The sequence below is a fragment of the Poecilia reticulata genome, chromosome 9 (assembly GCF_904066995.2).
Source record: "Poecilia reticulata chromosome 9, P_reticulata-male-v2, whole genome shotgun sequence".
NCBI lineage: Eukaryota > Metazoa > Chordata > Actinopteri > Cyprinodontiformes > Poeciliidae > Poecilia > Poecilia reticulata.
In genome coordinates, this window is record NC_088838.1 from 29103373 (window position 1) to 29130986 (window position 27614).

Below are 27614 nucleotides of genomic sequence, written 5' to 3' on the forward strand. Positions count from 1 at the left end.
AGTCTGACATGAAAGTAGGAAGGGATGAAATGCCAATGTGTCGGTGTGAACTGGCAAAGGGGTTAATGATCTGGAGCTACTTGGTTTATGTGTTCTTGGTACCAAATGGTACCAAATGTCTTATTCTGAGATAAAATCCAAAAAAGAAAGAAAAAAGAAAACTGCTTAAACACCCTAAATGAACTGCAAAACAAGTCAAAAGCTTACAAAAGGACTGTTTTTTATAAACATTTGAGTTTTACATTGTTGAAATCTATAAATATTTCATGGAAACTGAGTAAAATGATCATAGTGCGAAGCAAACTGATCACTCAAACTGTTCTGTTTCGTACCGTTAATGTCTGCAGAACAAAGCGCTCTGCAGAACGGGCACCCATTAGCTAACAACCTCACACTTTTCCGTTTTCTCTTTATTTCCTGCTCAGACTTGTCTTGTTTGCACAGATGTGTTCTTTTTTCCACACAGGCCTTATCTGGACACTTCATTCGGTGCTTGGATCTCACAGAAAAATGCAGAGTGACAAAACTCATCTGGACAAAAAGAAGGGATGCATTAGGCTTTGGCTTGATGCCACCCTGACAAAGGGCCAAGAACGCCGACTGTCCGTCAGTCTCCACCGCTCCCATTTGTCCTCGACTCTGTGCTGCATCGGCTGAAGCCAAAGTGGCAGAGCCAAGCTAGAGTTGTTTTTTCCCCCTATCTGGATGAAATCTGACCAAAAACCAAAGACCAAGAGTGAAGCCACTCACAAAACAAACGGAACTATTTCTTTGTCTTTGTGCAGGTGCTGTTAATCATAACTAGCAGGAACGGGAGAAACAGAACCTGAACAGTATGATGTGGTCTCTCCTTCGCTTTAAGCCAACTACTTAACAGCCAGATGGGTTTGGGGCTGAATAGAAACAGCGGGGGCAGCTTTGGATGAAGACATGCCAGGGATTTCTCCTTTCCTGGCATCCTACGCACCACAGCACCCTCTAACAAGTGCAGAATAGATGAGAATGGATCTTTTATGCGTCTTTTCTTTAACAGGCGAGCCAAATGTGGCAAGCATGTGCACATTAGTGTGTGTGTTGTTGCTGCTGCTGCTGCTGGATGAAGTCATTACAGCCAGAAATTCTCGTCTCTTAACATCTAGTAGGTAATGGAGAAGACAAAGAGCAAAATATCACTCCGGTGAGTGTATTTCAATGCATTCCGTTTTCTCAATAAGCTTTCAGAAGCTTCTTTTTTCAAACAAACAGATATTCTTGAATAATGCACAAATATAATAGAGTTATTGTCTTCTCACACCTGTTCTCTACTTCCAGAATATTCTGCTAGGCCTTCATCATCAAACATTTGTGTATGTCCCTAGCTCAGTTGTTGTTTTTTTTCACTGGTGCATTATGTTTGTGCATTCTCTATCTGCACTTGTGAGTGTTTTTGTGTCCTACCGTCTGTCTTTGTTTCCACACACCAGCAGATGAGGGGGGCTGTCTCTCAGGTTGACACAAGTGAAATCTCCCGGCGAGCTGCCGACACAAACCGTTGGTTTCCCGGTCTCCAGGCTGTAGACATGGATCTGAAATCCGGGATCACACATCAGTCGACAGAGGAAATCCGTTCATTTCAGAGCTGATATGATACCACAATTTTGTAATATTGCCATAATTTTAAATACAAAGGAAAAACCTCAACAAAAATTCAGACAGTAACAAATACTGTGCTTGAAACAATCTATTGTTGGTGTAAATGTCGGTAGATGTAGTAGAAACCTGTAGAAAATATTACAAATTACTCTACATGCTGCAATATTTTATATTTAAGAGCGTATATCAGGCTGCATGAAATATTCCATGTAAATCCAGACTTTTAGTACATAGCGATGTAAAAGTCCAGGCCTAAATAGTTACTATTCATTTCTTAAACATAATTTTCCACAAATAAAAGAAAATGTATCCTTACACATTTAAAAGTTTTTTATGTTTTATTTTTTCTCTATTTAAAATCTAAAAAGTCAGGTGAAAATTTTGTTCTTTAAAAATGACAACAAATTTACAACACTAAACATAACAAGCTTTCTTTTTTAACAAGATCATGAAACATTTGCTGCTTTAAACAAGTTTATTTAGCTGGCCTGAGAGCAAAACTGAGTCTTTGGACTGCGAGGGTTGCAGAGCCGCGGCGCTGTCTGCAGCTTGGGCGCCGGTGCCTCCTGAACAGGACAGTGATGCTAAACAGACCTTCAATAAGGTCTGGTTTCAGAGGTAGTCCTGGACAACTTGTCAAGCCTTTTCCCACGAGGAGTAGGATAAAAGTCCGTAGTAACAAAGTGTGCGCTGCAAAGCACTAAAGATGCATGTCATAAAGGGGTTGAAAAATGTGTGACAGTCGTTAAAGGTGGGATTTGGAGTTCAATTTGGACAAACCAAATGAATTCAAACTTACATATGTTTCCAAAACAGCTGCTAGTTTGTAACTTTTACCAACGAACACAATTTACAGTGGGGATGATTATTATATATTAAACTGAACTGAAATTAACAATCAATCAATCAAATTTTATTTGTATAGCACATTTCAGCGCCAAGGCATTTCAAAGTGCTTTACATAATTAAAATAAAAACAGGAATAAACAGTGAGAAAGAGAAAAAGATTTTGAAAAAGATTAAAACAAATTAAAAAAAAGATAAAGACATTAAAACCTCAGAGTTTTACTTAGAACGCCATCTAACAAGGGTACTCACACCTTAAAACCTTCATTAAAACATAAACATTGAGAATAAGGAAATAAAAAGTAAAGATAAAAACATTAAAAACATAAAAGACATCAAAACCGGCACTCTAATCCTAATTTAGCTATAAGCAACTCTAAACAGGTGGGTTTTAAATTGATTTTTAAAGGCACTCAGTGTTTCAGCTGTTTTACAGTTTTCTGGAAGTTTGTTCCAGATTTGTGGAGCATAGTAGCTGAATGCTGCTTCTCCTCGTTTAACAATAGGAAAGAAGTACTTTTTAATATTTTACCGCTTCCTGTAGGCAGACAAAAATCTTTCAGTTCACAAAAATGGTGCGTTAAACTTGCAAAACTAATGATAAAATTGTGTATTAATAATATTGGATATCAGCCAATGAAGGTGCAGTCGTATAGGAAAAAGCCTTGTTTGTAAAGTAAAAGAACAGAAGGACTCAAGTAGATTAACTAGAGAGAAACTTAAAGGCAAACCTGAATTACTGTCTTCTGCAGCTTGATGGCTGCAATAAACTCTTCACAGAAGTTTCAATGATGTCATCTGGTGCTGGCCTAATTGATCAATTAGCAGCTGGTGTTTTCTCATCCAAACCAGACAGAACAAGCGGGTTAACCGCCAGGCAGAACTGTCTTTGAATAATTAAACTGAGCAAAAAGGAAAACAGGGGAGAAAATGGAAAGAGCTGGAGCCAAAAGGTAGAAGAAAAGAAAAGCAGAAACAGACAGCTGAAAAGAAAGACATTTGAAGAAGAAAAAAATATATATTTAAAAAAAACTAATAAATAGAGGGAGGCAGGGTATAAACCTTCAGAAGGTGCCAGCAGTTTTTGTGTGTCCCCATATTTGGGCCAAGCGGAGCTTTAATTGTGCTCCACCCCAGGGCAGAGCCCAAACCACACTGGACTTCAAAATGACAGCTTGATAGGATTTGGACAGCTCAGGAGGCTGGAACGCAGAAATGAGGTTCAGCCTGCTGTTCTCAATGAATCACCGCAGAATTAGGAAGATAATTTTATTAAATACGTCCCCACCTCAGCCACTAAAATGAAGAACTGTCACTGAGAGAGGATAAGCAGCTGATTTGTGATAGAACTGGGGGCTGTTCAAAGACCAGGAAGAATATTAGTAAGCACGGATACAGTGCGGTGGTTAGGCTAATGCTCTCTCTGGTGCTCGGCTATTGAAGCTTGCAGACAAAAGAAAGTCTGAATTACACTGCGATGTTAATGTGATTACTCTGCATGCTCTTAAACAGATGACATTTATAAAATCACTGCTGTTCCTCAGAGAAATCCTTTCATGTTGCTATTGCGACTATCTCGGAACTCATAAGGCTTAACTGCAGCAGTTACTCTTATTATTGAGCAGAAAGGAGAAATTATGAGTTGTGTTGGACCAGGTGTGTGCATATTTTTGCCTCCATAAAAGAATTCAGCAGCGGCCTCCATATTCAGACCTAATCAGGGAAGGGATACACTTGTACAATAGCCTGCTGAGAAAAAAAGCTGAACCACTGCTTCCCCTCTATGCAATGCTACATTAAATCTTATACAAACACCCACATCTGGAACAAATACGGGCTCAGGGCCTCATTTGGTTTAGACACCATGTGGACAAACAGAGATTAGCCCACTGGACCAGATGCAATATTATGCATAGAGTTTGTGCTTTCACATTATTTGGTACTTCCAACACAACATAATGGGAACAGCAAATCATTTGCCCCCCCCCCCACAAAGAAATTATGCAGTTACTTATGGAGATTAACTCTTCAAATTTGTATGAAGTTAATTTTGGATTCTTCACTGAAAACACGAGTAATTTAGTGCAAAAATTTACCCCTAAAGAGTATTTCTGTGGCATTGCTTAACATGTTTTGGGTTGGTCTGGAGATAGAAAGCTAATGAACTAATTAAGTTACAGAATCACAGAAAGATTATACCCTAAATCCAGCCCTCATTCCAACCCTGCTTCCAATCTCCTTCCAGCTCCAATTCCAACTGTCCTTCCAATCTTTACATTAAGTAAAGTTTCTTGGTGTCCATGGATGGATACAGTAGTCCAACACTATCAGAAATGGGTTAGGCATTTATCATGCAGCGGTGATCTTCATTAGGGCAGACAGTGCACCTGCACAGTGCAGCTTAAGCTTGAGTAATGTTAATGTCTTTACCACATTACTTCTACCTTTGAGTAGCACTTCCATTCAAAACATTTGAATTGTCTCAGATTTGTGACGCTTAAGCTGCAATATATTTCAACGTGTCAAATGTTTGGCTTAGCATATTGATTAAATTAATGATGCTATAGCATTAGATACAGTTTCAGTTTTATCTTTTAGTTTGTTTTTTTTTGTAACTTAGGGCAAGTGTCATACAACAGTAAAATAAAAGAAAGATACACTCTAGTTTGATGGGGAAAATCGCTAATCAACAAGTGAAATACAGAAAAAGTTTAGATATTTTTTTTATTGAAAAGCACCAAAACGAACTTGAATCTTATTTGATGCATAAGGAAAAATAATGTTCTTTTATATGCTTTTTAAAAATATATCTTTGTTCTTTCCGGATGAATTCAAAACTCCTCCTCCTGTCGAGGAACCTGCAGCACATTTGTACTATGACAGAGGAAAAGCTATAAGCAGGTCAAGTAGCTAGGTCAGGGAGCAAAATATAGCAAAATCTGCAAACAGAAACTGTTAAATTAAGAAGTTATCGGTATTAAGTTATGCTGGAGATAGCTGCAGTTTAAAACCCAAAATAACAATTTTACACTAATTTGCAACTACACAGTCTGGCCTCATTCCTGACTATCAATTAAGCAGGGGGGTGAAGGTGGCCAGCAAAATAACAGGCCTCCCACTGACCTCACTATCTGCTGTATCTGAGCAGCAGGTGGTGCGGAAAGCCAGAGCCATTGTGGGGAACCAGAACCATCCTCTGCACAGTGCACACACAGTTTGGAAAACACAGAGGAACACAAGGGGTGCAGGATGAAAAACTCATTTGATCCCCACGTAGTACATCATTTTGGTAAATACAGGTGATTTTATTCCACTGTGGGATCCTAAAATATAAGACTTTTTAGTACTGATGTGATTTAAGTATTTTAATTTAACTCTCACTTGACAGACTGAGTTTGGGCAACAAATTAACTAATGCACTCTAGTTAGTGACTGCAGGGATTTATTTGCCTTGAAAGTCTCAGGTGGGTAACTTTCACTTTAGAATATTTTAGTTGATGCTTACAGCATTGAAATTTACTGATAAGTTTATTTTAACATTAGTTACTGTGTGTATCAAACCATAATAGACTATTTTATGTCTTTGCATTTAAATGTGAACTTTTGGTCTGATCATAATGACTTTGTGTTCATTCAGATAACAAATCTGCTCGTTTTCTCTCGACTTCATAAAAAAACAACAGTTTTTTCTGACAGCACTGAGGTAGAGCTTCTGTGGTAGATGAACTGTTTGCCAGTGTGAATGCCAGCTCATGTTGCAAACAGAGCCATGAGCTGGGTATGTGCCCAGGTGATGTTGGTCCACTGACAAGAGGAAGGCAAGGAGTAACAAGGATCTGGAGGCAAGCCTCAGCCACACACACGTTCTCTACACACATGCCAGGACGAAGCAACAAAGACAAGGAAGAGCGGCAGCAGTATCTACAGTTTGAACAGAGTTTGACTAATGCAACTGCATCCAAGTTAAAAATTTTTTTAAAAAAGCACAAAGTCTGAATAAAGTTAACAAAACAGGTTAATGTCATTCGGTTCATCCGAGTCGAGACGCTGTAAATGAAAAAGTGTCACTCTTATGTGTGAAAAACGGTGTGAGATGATTTCCTCGGATATCAGCTCCGCGCATCTTGACAGGTTTTAATGAAGCATATGTTTCTTTACTAAAGACAGTAAAAACGGTGGCAGCCAAATTGTGTTTTGTCATCTGTGCTGCAAGAAACAGCTGATAGAAGTGGAACAAGAGTGAAAGACTAGTTAATTAAATTTCCAAAAATTTGTTAATTAGTGAGAGCGTTCACTGATCATGAATTGGCATTATTTAGAGCTGAATTTTGGCCGATATCTGATCTGAAAAAAATATTTTAGAAAGATTTAAACTTCTGGTTGAATTAAAACTAAGTCAGTCTAAGATTAAATATTACATTTTGCCTTGAAGATGATACATTTTCTAACCTGATCATTTAAAAAAAAAAGTTTTGAAAGAGAAGCTTGATGCAACGACAAATTGAATTGTAGAAATAAAAAAAAATTTTATTTCTAAATGCTTTAGAATTTTATGCCTCTTCAAAAAAAGCTGGAGCTCCATTGGTAACCTTTAGTAGTCCTATTTATTTTAGTGTTTTTATTTTTTCCATGTCTCAGAAGGGGACTACTCACAAAAAGAAAATCTAGGATTGATCGCAATTACAAACATTAGTCACCTGGAAATTATTTAGATTTGGGATTTCATCACTGAGATTCATACAGGATTTTTTTAACTGAATCATTTTTTATTTTGCAGAAATAAACAAAGCTGTAGAGAGGACTCAAACAATAGACTGTTGTTATAGTGAGACATCGGTGTTACGCTCCTTTTGGTCCACTATGTGGTGCTTTAGGGCTGCAGCTGAATAAGTGCATCCAGTTTTCCAGAAGCTATGATGTCAGAGTGGCTGCTTTGCCAATACAAATAAATAAATCCCTCACAGACTCCAGCAAATATCTTCTTTCAAGATACCAATAAAAGCAAATTGTTCACTGTGCATTTTTTGAGTCTGTCTACTTTTTAATTTATGTTTAAAAACAGCAATGGTAACATAGCCTCAAGGGCTTACATGGCCCAAGAGTTGTATCCCCCAAATGAGTATGTTGTCTCAAGGCTCTTTGTACTAAGTAAAGGTTTAAGAGTCAATTAGCCACACAAGGTCCTTGGAAACGCAGTATTATTAGAAACAAACAAAAGCTGGCTAAGAAACAACACTTGATAAAGGTACACTTGAAGGCTGTAGTAATTACGAGAAGCATCTAGGGAAGGCTGGCTGTAACTTAGGAGAGTTATTTCAGATATAAACAAACCCCCCACAGGTTCATGAGTGTTGAATCTAATGGGAAACGAGGTAATGGTGATTATGGCACTACGAGACTCAGCTTACATAATGCTGGTTGTAAAAGTTCACAACAAAATCTGAGTTTGGATCTTTTACAGCATGTAATATGTACTGTGTTTCAAAGAGATTACACACCTTTTACCTATAAGGGCTTAATTCACTTACCAAGCAAAGGAAGATGGTCATTTAATTAAAACATTAGCATAATCCTGAAATTTCTGTCCCCTTTGCTTTTCTCTGCAGTGAATTGTATTTGTGAATAACAACCAGCATATTTCCATTTAACCAAACCAAATTGCAATTTACTTTGTTCCACGTCTCATTTTTTCATTACGCACCTGCAGAGAAAACGAGTGGCCTTGTTAACTCTAATGGAAACCTTTCATTGCAATTAGGGAGATCAAGGTAGCTTGCAGTCCTTTTTACAGCACGTCTAAACTCCAGATGCAGAGGGTTTCAGGTTACTCCATCCAGTTTGCCAACATTCACATTTACCCCTAGCAAAACCTTGACACAGCTCCATCTCTTCCATTAACACACAAATACTATATTGTCAGTTCATATAAATATTGTAGAGGTGCACGTAACATCCAAAATAACCATGAACAAATGTGATTTTGTTGCAGTATCTAGTGGATATGAATGCCTTTGATTTGACTTTTTATTGTTAAGAGCTGTATAGTCAAAACAACCTCTTAGTGAACACATTAGAGTCACGAGAAATGCCTGTTGGTGTTCCTATCTGAGCTGCTGAGCCACTCTTCTCAGGTCTGCCTTTTAGTAGCTACCAAAATCTGCAGGGTGAAATTGAACCCACCTTGTTGCCTCCATCGTGCATGGCCCAGCCGGTGCGCTTCACCCCAAAAGCAGTGAGGGTGTTGGAGGCATCCAGACAGGTTACAGGGTGACCATAGACAGAGTGCAGGGTCCTTGGCTGCTCCTCCTGAGGGTTCAACAAGTAGACGTCCTCTCCAGCCGCTAAAACCACCAGTGGGGACTGATCTGCCCGGTTTGGTACAAAAGTAAGGCTCTCCACCTGCCATATATACGATGAAAGTACAATTCAAGATAAAAAAAAAAAAATCAGCACCTGTGGAACATCGTCTTTCATTAACACACAACCAGAGTGTCCCACTCACTGTTTTGGGTAGCTGAGTCTCACAGACAGTCCTCCAGTAGCCGCAGTCATTGGCGCTGTCGAGCCGAACGTCTGACCCTGCGGCTGAGACCAGGACCGGACGGTCCGGGCTCAGACCCAAAGCCTGGATCCTCCCGGGAATCTGGTAGTGGTGGATGGGCTCCCCACCTGTTTCTGTACTCCACAGGTCTACACAGCCTAAACCAGAAACACAACCTCTGACTAAAAGTGTTTTGATTTCTATGTGCAAACAGTTTTGTTGCTATGCCGAATGCTGAAAATGAGACATTGTGCATAAAGGTTTAATAGGCATCTAAATGTATAGATAATGTTCAGCATTGTCATTCTACTACATATAATTATCTTTTGTTCACAAATGTCTTATAGATTGCTGGTTTCCCAAATACGTTCATTAAATTTTTTGCACAAAATCATTCTTAGATAATGAGTCTGGTCAGTTCTGCCTGTTAAGCACTTTTTTTCAGATTGAGTTGTTTTAGGGCCTCTCGTCACTTTAAATTCAAATAAGCTGCTGCCGCCCACACTCCCCAACTCAACATTATACTCTCATGCTGCAAAGAGATACAAAAATATACAACCGTACATCTTTGAAAAGCAGAAGTAGAGCCTCCTGCATAATCAACAAGAATGCAGCAAGTGAATTATGAATGGTAAGTGAATAACCAAACACTTGTCTTTTCCTGCAACCTTGTACTGCAGTGCTCATCTTCTAAGTAGGCGGAGCTTCACTCGGGTTGCTAGGTGAGGGGCTCGGCTGGGGTTGACAGGTAACAGCGCAGACCCCGTCGATTGTGACTTAGCAATTGGATGGTTTTTGAAAATGCCCATTTTTCAGACACTAAAAAAAATGTTCTTATTGCCAAAAACCAGCTGGATGGCACTTTAAGCACTTTGGCTGTTTTATTTAGAAACTGTTGAAATCCAAATGGAAGTATAAAAACATGCGAAATGTGAATTTTGCATAACAGCCCTCCATTAAACAAACACCCACTTACCATCTTCATATGAAGCAGCAGCCACTGTGCTGTTGATCTGGACGTGGCTAACGTGCGGTCTTGGGTGCGTGTTCGCCGAAAGACTGTTGGTCTTGAGGAACGAAGATGTTGAGTCCCAGTGCAACGTATCCCAAAGCCTCACATCACCAGACGTGTACCTTAAATATAACGCAACAGATGGGTTACTAGATTAAGTGTCTTTTAGGATTTAGAGTGCTGTTATACAACCAACATGTTTTGAATAAAAGAGGTCAGATTAGCTTTCAGTGGAATAAAAGACAAGCGGTTGCCTGAAGTACTTTAAGGATTGATGACAGTCCTTAACTGATCATCCCCTCTCAGCACTCCTCCATCTGCACACTTTTCTTTTGTTTGAGAAGAAATGTCTAACAAATGGAGCAGAGCAGCTCTCTGCTCTGAACTCCACACACCTCCTCTCCCATCTCTTTGCCCCGGCTGATTAGCTCTCACTGCGAGAGACGAGCATGCTGCCACCTTCACAGATTCAATCATGTCTCTGTGACTTGGAGCTGCAATGTGTCGTACAGTAACAGCCAGTTTGACACGGAGCGTATATGTGAGTAGCTCTCCGTGTGTGTGTGGGGGTGGATTTGCAGGGTTTGGCAGGAGTAGAAGCACACACTTTTTCCTTAATTGGTGCATCATCAAAATGCCAGCGATCGGCATGACGCGCATGCTGGATGTCGCCCAACAAACTTCTGTGGGGAGAAGTTTCTGCTCAGACTACAGTGGCATTTCTGCAGGCCTCAGCAGATCTGCTCTGTCTGAGACGGGTTAATGGCCACTGCTTCTCCTGTTGCTTTTTATTTTTTTGTTTTTTTTTTTCAAAAAGCCAACTCCCTTCCCACCGGTTTTCTGTCACCAATCAAATCAATCTTGACTTGCTCTTAACTGCTATTGATTCTTTTTTAGACAAATTCAAATAGTTTCGTTTAGCTCAATTACTCTTTAAGTACCAATAATGAGGAATGTACTGACATCATGAATATGTTAGCAGCATATGCATAAAGCTGAGTATTTAGCAGTGAGTTCACATTACATCAGGCCACTTATTAAATGTCTTCAATGTTTAAGTACTGTGTGCCGCACATCTACTAATTTGAAACCACACAAACAGGCTGTTTTCTCTAAAGGGATCCAGCAGGACTAATGGGAATCTAGTAGCCTTTGTCCCAGGAGACACTGCAGATCTCCTTAAGGGCCTCCTATTGAGCCCTACAGGTCCCTCACAATTTATCACTGCCTCATACCAGCTAGTTAAGGGCAGGTTTAGCTGATTAAGCTGCAATTCATGTCCCCTTTCCTCAATAAATGCAGTTGTTACTTGTGTTTTTTGCAAAGAAGAGCAATAATGTGACTGTGATTGTGAATTAATTGTTTTAATTCACAATTTCTGATCAGAACGTACTCTGTCAATGTAAAAATCCTTGTTCCTGCTGTCATTTGCCCACATGAGGTTTCATCAGAAGTCTGACATCTGGCTTTAATGTGTGGCTGAAGTCATAAAACTGCTGTTTAATTCTCAAATCCGGTCCTGTGAAAGCCTTTGAATGTGCCTGTAAAATCAGCTACAGTAATTATGTCAATCAGGCACAACTACTTTTGATAAATAATGGCCACTGTAGACTGAGAACAGCACACACAAGGCACAGTTTTTAAACATGCTACGAAACGGTTGTCTAGTCATTACGACGTGACCCTTTTCAAAATCACTCTTGTTTTTTGATAAAAAAGATAATCAGTACAATTCATTTCAGTGGTCTGATCTGGATTCCTTTACTTTAACTGTTACCCAGTTAATAATGACACCGACATCATGTTTTGGAGCTACATGTCTGACCAGAAGCATCAAATTATACTGAATTAGGCTGTATTAGAATGAATTGAATTTAATTTGAAAATTATTCATTTAGGGTCCTTTTCTTATCTAGTGTATAAGTTTATATAGTTGAAATGTAAATAAAATTAACTGAATGGCAATCTAGTGAAATGCATGTTTTTTACAGGGCATTGTGTTACCATCATGTAATGAGCAGCTCATGGCCAAATAAGGACTTAAGCAATTTTTAAGTTAACCAAATACTATTTGTCAATTCTTACAAAATACATAAACTCCCTTAAACTTCAGAGAAACTGTGGGTGAAGTCTGCTCAGACAACCTGAGCTAGCCAATCAGAGGAGGCTGCAATTTAAGCAGCTTCTATTCTGACAGGAAATAGTTAATTTAAATACTATCTTAGCACATTGGGACTTAAATCAACTTTAACTTCCTTGTGTTTGTCAATAAGGAACACTTCATTTCATTTAAAACATTGTGCATTTGGCCAATACCTCATTAGCATTCCAGTTATTTGATGTTGTTGTTCAGCATAATACATCGTTTTCAGCTGTAAAAATAAATCCAAACTTCATCCCCTGATTTATAATTTCATCAATGTAAATGCAACATTTTGGCATTGGTTTAGACAGGGACACACAGCGTCTCCTACGTTCATTTAAACCCCCGGCATTATATCACAAAAATCTATGACCAAGTTTTATTTAGCGCGACAGAGAAATCAATGCAGATGAAATGAGACCAAGTGAGCTCTGCTGAAACAAAGAGGACATCAGGCATGATGTCTGCTCGTCCTTGAAACTCACCCGGCCAACACGAAGTTGTCACAGGAGCTGACGTCGCACAGAATTTTCCCCAACTCGAACTGCAGCTGGCTGACAGATCCCACTCGATTCTGAAGAGGTACAGATGCTAAGCTTAAAACTATTAACAATTGAATTGGTGTAGCAGACCAACACATGACTGTGAAGTGGAAGGAACATTTTGTACAAATTAAAAATCTGAAAAGTGTGGTGTGAATGTGCTTTCTGCTTTGCACATCTTAAGAATTACATTTTTGGCTTTTCTTCTTTGTAAAAAAAAAAACTCAAGCACAGTTACATTTTATGCAAAGCATAAATAAACTTCAAATCAAAGACTTGCTTCAAATTCTAAGCAATTCTAAGCTATTCCATTGTAGCTCTGACAGCATGTTTATGGTCTCCTTTCTGTTGAGAAGTGATCATCCTTCATTCTCTTTTGCATCCTCAGACAGGTTTGTTATTATTGCCACGCATTGCTCCATCCATCTTCCTATCAACTCGGACCATGACCCCAGGATGATGCTGCCACCACCATGTTTCACTGTGGAGCTGATATGCTTAAGGCAAGTGTTAGTTTTCTACCACACCATGTCTTATAAGATCAATATTATTAAGAATAGTGCTCTGTAAAATGTCCAAAGCTTGTTATTAAACAAATGCTGTTTTAAGTGCTCTCTTTATCCATGATTTGTGGGGTACATTTGTGATGTCATCCGTTCACTAACGACTGAAATGTTGAAAATAATGGTGATCCAACGTCACTATTTTTGGCTGCATGCCGTAGTAGTCAGGGTTCTATTTTGGAAATTATTTTAAAAATCATGCATCATTTTTGTTCCACTACTCTGGTAAGTAACACTTTGTGTTGATTTATCACATAATATCCTAGTAAATCAAATCTGCAGTTGTAATGTGACAAAATGTGAAGGGGATGCAAGGAGATGCATTATGAATTTATTTTTCTTACCCACAAGTAAATCAAATGAGAACAGCACAGTTGACCTCTACAATCTGTGGTTATTGGCAATGAGATTTCTAAGTCACGTAAATATTGACAAATAAACACTGTAATCATGGTCTGCTGTCAATCACACGTTAGTTTTATTGTGTTATTTTGATAAGATGATTTCATGGCACCTTCACCTCTCAGACAGTTTTAGTAATTTGATTAGAAAAAAAACAAAAAAACTTCCCATTTCAGTGAAGTAGAACAGATCAAGCTCACCTTCCAGTTGGAGCGGACAGTTCTGGCCGAGTTCCTGCAGTCTCGCAGGGTGCTCTTCCAACAGGGGGAGCTGGACACGGAGGCACCCTGGTGGTAACCTTCCCTCTGGCACAACCTGAACCACAGAACGCCATCCTCCGCGAGGACTCTCCATGCCCTGCTCACCTGGGAGGAGATTGGACAACACGACAGTGGTTTGAGTCAGCATACATTAGGAGCTTGCATCACTCATTTCCGCTTAACGAGCCCGGCCGCCTGCCAAAACGGGCTCTCTGCACCACGAGTGCTGTGGATCTGCCACTCAATATCTAATTTACTAACATGCACAAAATAAAGTCATGAGCTGCCCAAAGCAATACAGAATGAAGAAGGTAAGCGTAATTAAAGTAACTAATCGCCAAATTATGGACGCTGCACAAAGAAACAATAAACATGGATTTTATTGGCAGGCCGTGATTTATAAGTCTCTTAAAAGTATGCTTGATCATCTCATCTGTTTTAATTTAATTAATAACATAATATGAACCCTATAAAAAAAAGCATGCGGAGCAGGCCTACAGTTGGGGTCAGGACCCAACCATCCAAGCGTATGTGGTAAAACACCAGAAGTGAGAGCAGGAATAAAGTCCATTCACTTTATTTCAGCTAGTTAACTTGTAGAGTGCAGCAACAGGTGGGGGCAGTGTGTCAGTCTATGAACAATAGATTGGCATATCATTAAAAGGGCCTTTTGAAATCAATTTTTAAGACAGAAATTTAGATTTTTTTAATAGAATAATTTATGTACAAGACAATATAAAGGACTTTACATGATACAAATGGAAGTCAAAAAGAAATACAGCATAAAAAAATCCAGTTAGATTGGTTGACCAAACGTTGGTGTAAATGACATTATTGTTATTTCCAAAGTAAAGGAACTGGATAACCATGTTTTCATGGAGTTTGTTCCAAAGCCGAGGAGCACAGAAACTAAACTCTCCTAGTTCAGTTCTGGTGCTGGGAAGACTGAAGGGGTCAACATAGTTTATGCCTGAAATTCAGCTATTAAATTCTCAGTAATTTTACACTGCCTACATTTATCCTACAAAAACCAAAAAGTAATTTTACCATTTGTACTGAACTTCTCATGGCTATTATTTTCTCTTCAAACAAGAATTTCAATCTGCATACAATTGTGAAATATAGCAAAAGAAAACCAACTTTAAAGGATTAAATAATTATAGCGAGGCAAGATAAAGTTTCTCCCTCTACACTTCACTAGTCTGGATTTTTTCATGTCAATAGCTGACAATTTAAAGACAAAAGTTTCTCCAGAAGGAGCTAAACCATTCAGCTGCACACTGTTTTTTGTTGTTGTTGTTGTCGTTTCTGCACCTCACCTGGGCACATCGGCCAAGCTCCATGCAGTTGAGGTACTGGAATATCTTCAAGGCTAATTCGTACGGCAATTCAATGTCAAAGAAGGGAATGTCGTTGACTTCATTCTGCAAAGAAAAGGGATTACAGTACAAAACACAAGATACACTGCTTTAAAAAAAGTTTTTGCTCCCCTGGAGATTTCTCCTGTCTTTGCTTTTTTGCTTCAAAAACACTCAAGGTAATGGCGACACACTCTATACTCCACCAGAAATCCTGAAGGAGAACGCTCGGCCACCAGCTCACCAGTAAGACCACCTCTGAATCGCTAAAAACAAGGGATTTAGAGTGGCCAAGTGAAACTCTGGAATGACTGAAATATGGCAAAACATTTATGTTTGAAACGCTTCAATATGACTGAATTGAGATACTTCTTGGGGAAAAAAAAAAAAAGATGCAGCCCATTCCTTCTCATTGATGGGAAAAAAACCAATGCCCGTTATTGCAAATGCTTAATGCCACAGCTAATGATTAAATGAACAAACCAATTATGTTTGCATGTCAGATCATTTATGTGCTCCATTTTATTGATTATTTATTAAATAATTATCTGAAACACACAAAAAAAATCAAAGATAGAAGAAACCTGTAGGGGGGGAAACTACGTTTTCACACTGAATTTGTGCTCAACCAGCTTCTTCCTCATCATACCAGATCCTGAATGAGTTGATCCACAAGCTCCTCTTCTTTCTTCACCTTCCTCTGTGGCTGCCTCTGCTGCTGCTGCTGCTGCAGGGACACGCTGCACATGTTGGTCATGTTATCGTACTGCCTCTTTCTCCTCGTTCTCTCCTCCTGAATCCTGTCCAGCAGGGGACTGGTCCTCCCATCCAACAGACTGCGTGCAATGGAGACATACTGAGGCTGATCTGCCTCTACAGCAAACCTCCCGCCACTAACACTTCCCTCATCCTCAGTGCAGCTCGATTCGTCTTGTTTTTGAGTATCACAAGGTTTCTTTACGTCTTTCTGCTCGGGATAATCCCTGGAGGAGGAGGAAGAGGAGGAAGAAGGAACGCAGACGAGTCCAGTCTCTTCTTTTCTAGTCTTTAACTCTTGTTTCCAGCGTTCCCTGAAGGCAACAAGCTCGTTCGCCGCCATGTCATCGTTCAAAACGTATACATTTTAAGTTTTACAGAACAGGATATGTAATTTTAAGTTTAAGAGTAGCCCATTTCAGAGCAGCTGTTTTTGTCGGTATTTTGTGGAACCGTCAAAAACAAAGTCGCTCTTCTCTAAAAACAGACCGATGAGGGACAAAGCGGCACTATATTGGTTCCGCTAGTATTTAATTCCTTGTTTTCCTCCTTTTTTCTCAGTGGTATATTTGCGGCTAAATTGTGTAAATAATAGCATAACAATTTGTTCTGTGTGTGTGAGGTGGACGGAAAGTGTGAATAGCGTAAGCGTAATTTGTACATCAGAGGAAAAGAACGTAACGTCCAGTCTCCTTAAACAAAAGACTCTTCAGATGAACCCAAACATCAGAGATCTGAGTGTTAAGCGTTGCATCTTTCTCTTGGAAGAAGATGATGTAAACCCTAAACACCATGTGACATGGTAATGAATAATACAGCAGCGAGAGGTGGGGAGAGTCTGGGGATCGCAAACACAGTTAAGGATTGATGAGGGAGCAGGAGGAGGGTTCATATATCCTTCCCAGATTTAAAGAGAAGACGGGGACAGCGCGGAGGCTCAGTCAGAGGAGAAGATGTGCTGGCTTCCGATAGACCAGCCTCTGCTGCGGCCGGGAGACTCCAGCTGCAGCGCATCGCGCCGACGCTCCTCTGCTTGCTCCGTAGCTCAGCTGCTCGCGTCGCGGCTACGGAGAATCGGGGACCAGCTCGAGAAGAGTTGGACAGCCGGGGAGACAACCGGCGACCTCGGCTGCGGAGACAGAGTGACGGTGGCAGCAGTGACCGGGCGCGGCCACTTCAAAGGCTTCCTGTGCCTCGCGGTGCAAGTCACCTTGCTCGTGCTGCTCAGCGCGAGGCGACACCTGTAGGGCGCGTGGTTGCGACTTCCGCAACAGGTGAGATAACATCAGTGTCTATGAATCTTTAATAGGTAACCTGTTTTTTTCTCAGGCTGCAGCCTCTTTAGACAGCTGATCTCATTGATCCTTCTTGTTTTTATGCATTGTGTAGACAATGGAGTAAAAAAAAAAAATTAATGAAACAAGTCCCAGCTTTTAAAGACAAAGCTACACTTTTAAGCACAAAATACCATCTTTGTTCTAAAATCCAGATATTTGGTTCGATTTTTCAAAAGAAAGAGGGGAAGCAAATAATTAAATGGCTGCTGATTGCCCAATAACTTCTAGTTGCATTGACATGTTTACCTTTTGGGACATACTGTTTTTGAAAATTAATGTGTTTTATGTGGATACATTTCTCCCACTGTAGACTGGTGCCTTAAAAAATTTTTTTGCATGCGGAACAGCAAATGGGCTTACATCATTTGCACTTATAACAAGAGATGCAGGAGGATGCTGTTCCTGGAGAAATGTGCAGACTGAAGAGGACGAAGGGATGGCCTAAAAGATTTCCTATTCCAAGATTGAAGGCAGACTGAATTGACTTAACTCCCACTGTGGATGGACTTGGAGTTTTAAACTGACAGAATCTGCAGTTGTCCTGCCCCCTTCTCACTCCGATTCTGTCATCCCATTTACAAAACAAAACAGTGATGTAATCCTCCCCTGGTACCGGCGGAGGGAAAAGCTTACTAATGGTACGCCTTTGAATGTTCTCTCCTCCAATGATGCGAGTGCATCAGGGACAGTTGGATCAAACTGATTATACCTGACACATATAGGCTGCAAATGCTACAAAAATGCACTGAAATACACCCGTTGTAAAGCTCCACAATGCACTGTACTTTTTTTAGATAAGCTAAACTCTCTTTGTAAACATGTAAATAACAGCTGATGCTTTTATAGGTGTTTTTTACAGTGTTTGGATCCAGTTTACAGATTTGTGTATGCTTTATTATTACCTGTGGAGGCTGTCTTATATAGCATTTCACCACGAATGCTGGACCTGTGCATAAAATGCTTTTATGCTGTTTGTGACTACTGAGAATAAGCTCTTTTCTGATGTAATGTTTTTTTTTTGTATAAACTGGGCTCTTTTTATGTCAAATATTTCTAATGAAATTTCAGCAATTATGATAATAAACAATGAAAATGTCCCTCAGGTTGTCTTTAATTGAAACATGCTTCACAAAAACGAACAAAACTATGTAACTCACAAGAAAAACAGCAGCAAAATGGAATGTTGTCATTAATGGAGATAAAGCTGACCAAAAACTTCACATTAATTATAGCTTTCCACTGGTAATCCTGCTTAAACATTCCACTTCATTTAAATAATCCAATTTAAATCAAAGTTTACCTTAAAATAACATCCCTCACAATACTGATTGTATATTCCGTACACCGTCAACACAATAAATAATTTTATGACATGATCAGAGAAAATATGTCACAAATCAAATGACTGACTTTGATGCTTTGACTCAGAGTGGATAATTAGACTTCTGTGCACTACCATTCAGCTTTCAACATTTTTACCACTGCATTGTCCAACTTGAATCGAAGCAAAATCGTATCCGCTTTGATTCTGTAAATCCTGTCAGAGCTCAGTAGATCTGGAAGTGAGCGGACGTGGTGCCGTCCTTCCAGCACCGCAGGGCCTCGATGACGGTGGAGCGACACAGCGGACACGTTCGCTCGCGGTCGAACCACGAACACAGGCACTCCTCACAGAACACATGCTGTGGAGGAACACAGGGCACAAAGGTTTAACTTAACATGCAGCAAAAAGCACACATTTCAATGCTCAGGTACTTTTTGTCTAATGTGAGGCATGTTTAATATGACACAAGTTTATATAAGTTATAATAAGGAGTGGGTGATATGGATTTAAAGTTTTATCAATATTCTGTGTGATGATAAATGTGATAAGAAGTTATTACTTAATTGTTTAGGTTACTGTATGGCTGACAGCCTGGCACAGTCCCACAAATACCCTTCTTTAAGACACCAGTCACTTAAAAGTATGATTTGTATCACTAAACTGCACCAGTATTTGCATTTAATCATAGATTTTTTGTATTTATTTATACTCTTTTTTTTTAAACAAATTGTGGAGAAAATAGTAAAAATTACAATCCCAAAAATACACAGTTTGGGGTTGTAGACATGATTTTTTAAGAATCTATATCATGCTTCTGTCATGCTGTCTACATGGACAAGTGTCCCCAATTTCTGACCCAGAAAAAAAATCCCCACAGCATGAACCTGCCACCACCATGCTCTGGAGTTCCTCTGTGGTTATCTACAATTTATTGATATCGTAGATGTAAAATTGATTTTGAAAATTTGCTCACAAAAATCTGAGGGAGATAGAGAAAATAACAATTGCACTGTGGACATTTGTTTTTCAGTTATTTGTAGCTAAACAAGTATGATGGGTCTGGCTGCCTTAAATATCAGAGGCAGATCCTCTGTAACGGCAGGACGGAGATATTTCCTCAGTTGCACAGATATTGAGTTCAGGCACCAGACTAGACACGACTTTTATAAAGAGTCTGAGGGGAAAGAGCAAAAGAGGTAGGGGGGAACAAGAAAACAGCAACGATGCCAAAAAAAGAAATATCAATGCAACAGTCCATTTAACCTGACTGAGCTGGAGGGGATGTGAAGAGAAGTACGGTAGAAAATACCAGAAACGGTGTACCACAGCTGTAGATTTATACCTAAAATGATTTTAGTCTGTAACTGTGCCAAAAGTTATTTAGGTCATTTAATAAAGTATTAAATAACCAACTTGACTAAGTGTTTTTTTTTTCATTTATTTTAAATATAATTTAAAATAAATTGCATTACAAAAAAGCCAAATGAATGTTTTTTCTGTCATTATAGTGTATTTTATGAAGAGTTTGGAAGAAAAATAATGAATTAAATTCATTAACAAATAAGGCTGCAACATAAAATTCTTTATAGATGTACTGTAACCTCCAGGTGCAAAGACACAATCAATAGGGGGCGGTAAATCTCTATGTTTTTACTGATGCTTGTCTCTGAGGTGTACATGCATTATTTATTATTCATTAGAGAATTTAACCTTCTTACCTGACAGATGAGAGCAATGGGATCTTTGAAATCCCCCTGACAGATAGCGCAGACGTCACCAGCCTCGCTGCACAGCTGAGTGCTGGCCCTGACTCCGTAACTCTAAAGTGGACCAAAAAAACCACAATCAATCAACCTGAAACTATGAAAATGAATTCATTTCTTTAAATTCCCGTTTAAATGTAAAACGCAACAAACAATAGAAGTTCATTAATGGATGTGAGCATGGAAAGTTAAATGGTCTGAGGCTGACCTGGGAGCTGCAGAGCATTACCAGCGCCTTGCGTATTGCAGATAGTCGTCCACAAACATCAAAGGACTGCAATTAAAAAGGACAATTAGTTTTAAACTTAAGTGATCATTAAAGTTGCTCACCAGCTGCATGTGAGAATGCTAACAACTGGGGATGTCCAGGTTTTCTGCTGCATTGAGACATTTAAATGTTTATGTTGGTGAAAAACAAAATTACAGATAAGGAGTTGCAGCAGGGATACGTGTGGTAAACTAATACCACTTATCTAAGCAACCTTTTCTAAGAAAGTGTTCTCATCTGCTTTTCATTTCCTCTTTGTTCAGAATTCTGATATGATAAAAAGATCAGGTTTGCTTATAGATTTGCTTCTGTGTTAGTTTAGATGAGGAGTGAGTACAATTACAGAAGTGCTTTAGAAGGTGTTATTCAAGTAAAACTGAAATATTGCTAAAGTCTCTCTTGGATGCTCTAAGATAATTTAATCAGCTTTAAAATATGTTATCTGATATTTAGAATACATTATACAACTGAAACTGGATATTTACATCCAATGTATATTTTTCTCTTTTTCCTTTATTTATTACATTTTAAACTTTACCTAAGTAGTAAAGCAAAAGTAAGTAAAGACTTTTGTGCATATTCTTCCACAAGATTCTTAAAATAGTTGCTCAACTTTGGGCCCATTCCTCTTGGCAGAATTGGTGTCACTGGGTCGGGTTAATAGGATGCTATGCTTTACACATTTTCTGAGACAGATTTTTTTGTGACAGCGACTTCAAAATACTGACCCTGTTCTCATTAAGCTGATTTATACGTTGATGACATGGCTCATAAGGGCTGTTGTCCATTGGTGGGAGATCTATCAGTGGTCAAGCGCAAACTTTCTGGCCTTGAGATGTTGCTTCAATATTTCTACATTATGTTCTTTCCCCATGATACCATCTAATTTGTGAACTGTATTGGCCAATCCAGCAGAAACGCACCCCCACACAACATGATGTTGTTCCGTATTGTCGGAAGTTATTCATGGGAAATTCGTCAATTTGCCGATTTTCTTTTATGGTGTGTAAGAAAATCCACCTTGGGAAGCTGAAATACCTAGGCACACCACTACTTTGCACGCTATTGACTAGCGTTAGTAAAGCAGCCAATCTAACACTAGTTCCACTGTGAGTATTAATGCATTTGAACTATGAAAACAGGCAGTTGTAAGAATCTTTAGACGGGTTCTCCAGGATTTTAGCTATTGTAAAGGTGGCTGTGGTTGCTACTCTTTGGAAATACTAGGGCTCCGCTAACATCACAGTTTGAATGTTGTTCTCAAGCTAGCAAGTTTCCCTCTTTTCCAGCAAATGTAACACTGGTCTTTCAGGCCAAAGCTTTTTCTTTTTCAGAACACCTGACATGTCTCCAAAAGGGCATTTGTCCCTGGCTGAATTAGTATGATTTTTGGAGAAATGGGTTATTTCTCTCTGATTTGCCTTTCTTTCTATGATGGCACATGACTTGTACTCTGGACAAATACCAGCTTCTGTCAGCATCTTTACAATGTTGTTGGAGTTGATAAAGACCATTCAATAAAAACATGTTCATCCGAGTCACAGAACCCATCTCCCTCCTGAACTATGTGATGCCTGGACATTCCTGGTGCCCATCCTTCTATGTAACTGTTTGAACACAGAATCATGGAACCTTCAGGCATCTGGAATATCTACCTCGTGGATGAGCCAGACATGGGGAGGTTCATCATGCTCTTCCAATACGTCATTACTTTTGACTTCGTTTCATGATCTCACACAATGGAGCAGTGTGCTTAGGAGTGTTTTCTTAAAATATATCAACAGGTGTGTCTCCATTTGACTCAAAAGTTGGGAATTTTGAATCAGAAGCCTTGATGTTATTTTCTCGACTTTCCCAGATCGCTTACAAGCAAATTCTCTCACTCATTATTTTGGCATTCAGGAAGCATAAATAGCTATGGTCATCCTAGCTGTCCTAAAAGGGAAAAGGTTAGTCAGAAAGTAACAAAAAAAAAAAAGATTATGTCTTTTAGCACAGTCATGTAAACATATAGCTTAGGCTGTATGTTTAAAGCTCTTGTCATAATTGTTCACAGACCAAAAGTGAATCAACCTGTCTGCACTTTTTGATGCTTTGCATAACATAAATGGTCGTTGAGCTGCTTCAGGCTTTGCTTTATCATTTTGGCTGCTCTACCAAGTATAACCAAACCAATGAACGCAAAGGTGCGAGTCGAAGGAATTAGACAAGCTAGTGACGAGATAAACAGACCAACAAACCATTCTGAAAACTGCTGACATTAAACTAAAAGTTAAGCTACATTTCATTATCACTATAATGCTGGAGCCCAAAGATTTCTCATGTGGTTTTCTCCAGCAGAAAAAAAAAACACCTAGAAGAAAAACAGCCTTCTGTGTGGAGGTTGTTATGGGAAATTGAACAAGAATATAAACCTGGGCCTGTTGTGGTTATCCTCTCTTTACTTTCAATGCATTCTGCTCGTGTCTGCAGGGCCCTGTCTGAAATGCTGAATTTGATAAGCAAAACAAACAAAAAAAAAACCCACAAAATTTTTACTAGCGTTGTAACAGGCAATGGTTTAAATGTTGATTTCATTTTAGAAGTGTCAGAAATTCTATGTTATATTTTTAATCCATAATTTTATTGTATTTATCCATATAACAAATATTAAGTAATTAGATTTTTCGCTTCAGATTCTGAATAACAATAATGAAGTAATTTTATGTTTTATCTTTTTGGTTACGGTTGAAGTTTGCATCAAAAGTATGCAAACTGATATGCACAACACAACAATTTTCAGACGCAAGTAAAAGAAGTCATGCATCACGTAAATGATGCATGACTTTTAGTGAAGCTTTTTCTTAAGCTAACTTTAAAACATTAAATGTTTAAAGGGTATGAATGCTTTTGCAAACTGTCTGCAGGTCTACCACCTAAAAAAAAAGAGAAAAAAAACATACAAAATTAATATTTAAAAGGTTTTGGCCATTTCACTTTCAGAGCATTTGTTTGAAAATCGCTCGTTTTCCCAGAAATGGTTCACAACCTTCCTCCCACTCAACTCTACAGCTCCCAGATCTGATGATGTTTATTTTAACTTTACAGTTGTCCAGTTATCTAACTGACTAATACAAAGCTGACTAAACAATACATGTGGATCAGCGTATGCTAATATCGAAACACTACTATGCCTTGATATTGGAAAACACCTCTTTCACTGCACAGGAAACTGTCCATCTGATTCAGAGCAGCAGCTGCTGAATCACTGCTTGGACCAAGATGACTGAGGCACGTATGCGTGACGATACAAACCCCGTTATAACAATAACCCTTGCGTAATCCAGGGATTCATACGTTCGCACTCTAAACTAACGGATATTTGACTCAGAGCTTTAAAAATACTTTTAAGTGTCTTTATTTGAACAGAACTAGCTGTGATCTCTTGCCTCAAGTTGGTAACTTCCCCCTGTGTTCCACTTCCACCTCAGAGCATTTCAGTTTGGCAATCCATTCTGGCACTAAATATTACCATAGATTCTTTAAGGTTTTAGGTCAGATAAGCTTGCTGGTCAATCAAGAACGGAGATGACGCAGTCGTTAAGTCTATAGTGACACTGATGGCAGGTGTCAAGTCTGACTGGAAAACAAAGTCAACTTGTCGGCAGAGGGAAACATGACCGACTTCAATATTTCCTTGTAGGTTCCCAGTAGTTTCACACTCAAGCAACTTTTATTCTGTGCCTATCCACTCTTCCTCCAGACTGTGAGACCTTATTTTTCCTTTTTAAATGTAGATTTAATCTCAGGTTTACCTCCAGCAGCCTTCCACGTAATGTGTACACACCACACTTTGGCCATTACGTTAGATTTCTCAATTAAAAGTTCCTTCATGTAATATTTTAATTATCTGAGCTTTTGAATGTGGGGTTACATCATGAATGTGAGTGAATATCCTGTGCAACTGTAGTTGAGGATAATTCCAAATCAGGCCTAGTCCAAGTCTCAGACTCAAGTCCTTATCACTGCTTTAGCCTGAGTGTTTGTACTTCATAAGATCTGCATGCAAAGTACCAAAACAACATCCTTGCTCCCAGGTCCTGCTTACCTTGCAGAGGCTGTAAATGATGATGAGTGTTGCTCCCAGGAAGTAGCTGTTTGACGGGTCTTCGCCCATGATGTACTTGTACCACAGCTGCACTGGCACGAGAGCCCGAAACAGCTGGCTCAGCTCCTCAATCAGAAGGTAGAACTTACCCTGGAAAACCAAGCAAAATGAACAACTACTGTGACAGATGAGAAACCCAGTAATCAGACAATATGAATTAGTTAAAGCAAGTTTTTCGTAAACTTTTTGAAAATAATACACCGAATTGATAATAGATTTTCTCTGTTTGAGCCGTCAGAAACCCAGAAAGAGCTCAGTAGCTTCAGGGCCTTCTTCTATCTAGTCAAGAGCAGTGTGGTATTAAAAGCTTAAAACAGCACGCCTCCGGCCCAAACATGGCTGCTGTCCAGATCTCAGCAGCTTCACAGCAGTGCAGGCAATTTCCCTTCACTGCAAGGGAAACTGGCAGCACTTCTTTCCACCTGCTACCCCTGTGCCCACTTTAAGCCCAGCCCTGCAGGGGCTCGGGAACTGTCTTTAAAGGGACTCCCTCCTAATAATCAGAAAAGAAACACTCTTCTGTCCCTACAGCTACAAAGTGCATTAAGTGAGTTGGGGAGATTAAGGGAAAAAAACAACAGAGGTGGGTAAATGAAGGTAAACTTGATTCCCCACTGGCCCCTGTGGCATCCCAGCTTGCATAATGACTTCATGCACGGGAGAAGACAAAGATTGATGACTGTGGGTAAAGAGGCACAAGCAGCCAGGTCGGTAGGGGAGAAAGACCTCTGCTAACTGCTAATTCATCTTCCTTATTGTTCGGCTTTGTCTTACGTCCCACAGTGCCAATCATGCCCACGCAAAAACTGTCAAATTTAAAGTTTGGACACAAGCCAGTCGCTTTGAGGAAGCTGCACTTCAGGCCCTGTTTGAGTAGTTTCCTGCCTGTTATACTTTCTGTGGTGGGCATATCTGTGTTTTACTTATAAATGCATTGGTTATTAATCAAAGAAACCATGAAAACAAAGCAATTATTATTATTTTTTTCTTGTAGGGGAATTAATTTGTGAATCTTACAAAGAAAACTACAACAGCAGAAATTGGTTCAAGTCTCTCCTTGTGGAATCTTAGACATTGTTATTTTGTAATAGTCCAATTTGTGTTTGTACTATGCATAGGATCACCCATTTCTACAGGTTTTTCATTCATCTAGATCAAAGTTAATCGTTTCACAAGGATGTAATGGATTTTTTTATTTACCTTTACAGGAAACCAGCAAGAGGAAAAAAGGCAAATAATGTTGAAGGGCAAATATATTTTAGACCCACAAAATACATAAATTAAATATCTGAAACATAAATAAATTGCATTCCATTATTATTCAAACAAGAAATTTCTAAAACACTTTTTTAAAAAATAAAACATGCGGTGCACTTAAAAAAGGGTGTCGGTCTGCTAGATCCCCAAACTACCAATCTGACATTTCTTCCACTCCTCAACGGATAAATTGCCTGATAAGTCAACAACTTGTTATCTTATGTTTTACATTTATGTAAATATGCATGTAGATTCTGTACTGATGCCCAGATTTGCTTTGAGGCTTTTTCATCATAATAAATGCAGAGATAGTAACAACCAATTATGTGTTACGGCAGTGGTGTTTAAAATGTTTTGCCATGTGGGCTGAAACTGTTAAGATGAAAGTTCCTCCAGGCCAATAAATTAGATTTTTTTAAAAAAGAAAAACACGTTTTGTTTTACATGCTTAGCAATAAATTAAACAGAATACTTCCATTAGATGCTTGTTAGATTTTTTCAAGAAAATGTATATTTAATTTATGTTACACCTGAAATATAAGAAAAATCATAATTTCTAAAATGGTAGGGCCAGTTTTCATAAAATAAACAGTGGGGTGTTTAAACAGTTTGCTTGTTGGCTCAACTGAAACCACTCTTGAATTGCAGTCTGGGGCCACACAAAACCCTTCTGCACTTTGGACACCCTGCACTAAGCGAACACGTGAAATTATTTGTGCAGTAAAAATACTTCGCTTTAATGCAACAAGTAATAAAATTGATGCATTGCATTGATCTTTTTAAAGCGGATATGTGCTGACTGCAGTCATTGGGTTAGATCTTTAGTGAATCCCTGGGCTGCAAGCAGTAGAGAGATTTAAACACTAATAATGAGCTTTCATGAGGTTTAATGTATTAGACCTTACAGAGGATTTCTAAAATATGTATTTATATAAATAAAATAACCTGATAAAACAATTTGGGATTTCCCAACACTTAAACACTCCTTTGTAAGCTTTTAAACCCTGTATGCGTGCACATGTGTGTGTGTGTGTGTGTGTGTGTGTGTGTGTGTGTGTGTGAGTGGAGGAAACAGGTAATGGTCCAGCTCCAGAGAGGGATGACCTCACCCCTGTAACTCCCTCGTGGCTAAATGAGCTCAGTTGCTTGCTGAAGTGGTTCTGATATGCCTACAGGTTTGTTTATCAGTGGAAAATTTAATCCCAATACTTTTTATCACCCCTCTCCTCCCTGCCACCACCGTCTACCGAGCACACAAACACCAACACAAAGAACGGCACCTGTATGGAAATCAATGCGAGTGTGTGTCTGCAGACATGTTCCTTTTGCCTCAGGCTAGAGGAAAAGTCTCAAGCAGACACCAACATGAAAACAGCACACCTAAGGAGCACCATTTAAAAAGCTTATGAATACAAAACAGCTTCACACTGTGACCCTTTAGCACTTTCTTTACACAAGGGAGA

The 27614-nt window shown here is 39.1% G+C and overlaps 2 protein-coding genes and 1 long non-coding RNA gene across 3 annotated transcripts in view; 1 reads left to right on the plus strand and 2 right to left on the minus strand.

Annotated features, from left to right (window-relative positions):
- fbxw8 (F-box and WD repeat domain containing 8) overlaps positions 1-17378 on the minus strand; it is a 21424-nt gene extending 4046 nt beyond the window's left edge. Inside the window, exons 1-8 of the mRNA XM_081610861.1 lie at positions 15949-17378; positions 15256-15365; positions 13882-14041; positions 12660-12748; positions 9996-10153; positions 8981-9177; positions 8659-8877; positions 1438-1565 (exon numbers count right to left, since the gene is read on the minus strand). Coding sequence (XP_081466987.1) covers positions 1438-1565; positions 8659-8877; positions 8981-9177; positions 9996-10153; positions 12660-12748; positions 13882-14041; positions 15256-15365; positions 15949-16398 — 1511 coding nt within the window. The 5' untranslated portion in view covers positions 16399-17378. The remainder of the gene's footprint in view (positions 1-1437; positions 1566-8658; positions 8878-8980; positions 9178-9995; positions 10154-12659; positions 12749-13881; positions 14042-15255; positions 15366-15948) is intronic.
- Positions 17207-18489, plus strand: LOC108166579 (uncharacterized). The gene is made up of 2 exons (XR_001776929.2): positions 17207-17329; positions 17703-18489. It is a non-coding gene; the product is annotated as an uncharacterized LOC108166579 (long non-coding RNA).
- rnft2 (ring finger protein, transmembrane 2) overlaps positions 18486-27614 on the minus strand; it is a 12744-nt gene continuing 3615 nt past the window's right edge. Inside the window, exons 7-10 of the mRNA XM_008417891.3 lie at positions 24835-24984; positions 20688-20753; positions 20435-20536; positions 18486-19074 (exon numbers count right to left, since the gene is read on the minus strand). Of these exons, the coding sequence (XP_008416113.1) occupies positions 18940-19074; positions 20435-20536; positions 20688-20753; positions 24835-24984 (453 nt within the window). The 3' untranslated portion in view covers positions 18486-18939. The remainder of the gene's footprint in view (positions 19075-20434; positions 20537-20687; positions 20754-24834; positions 24985-27614) is intronic.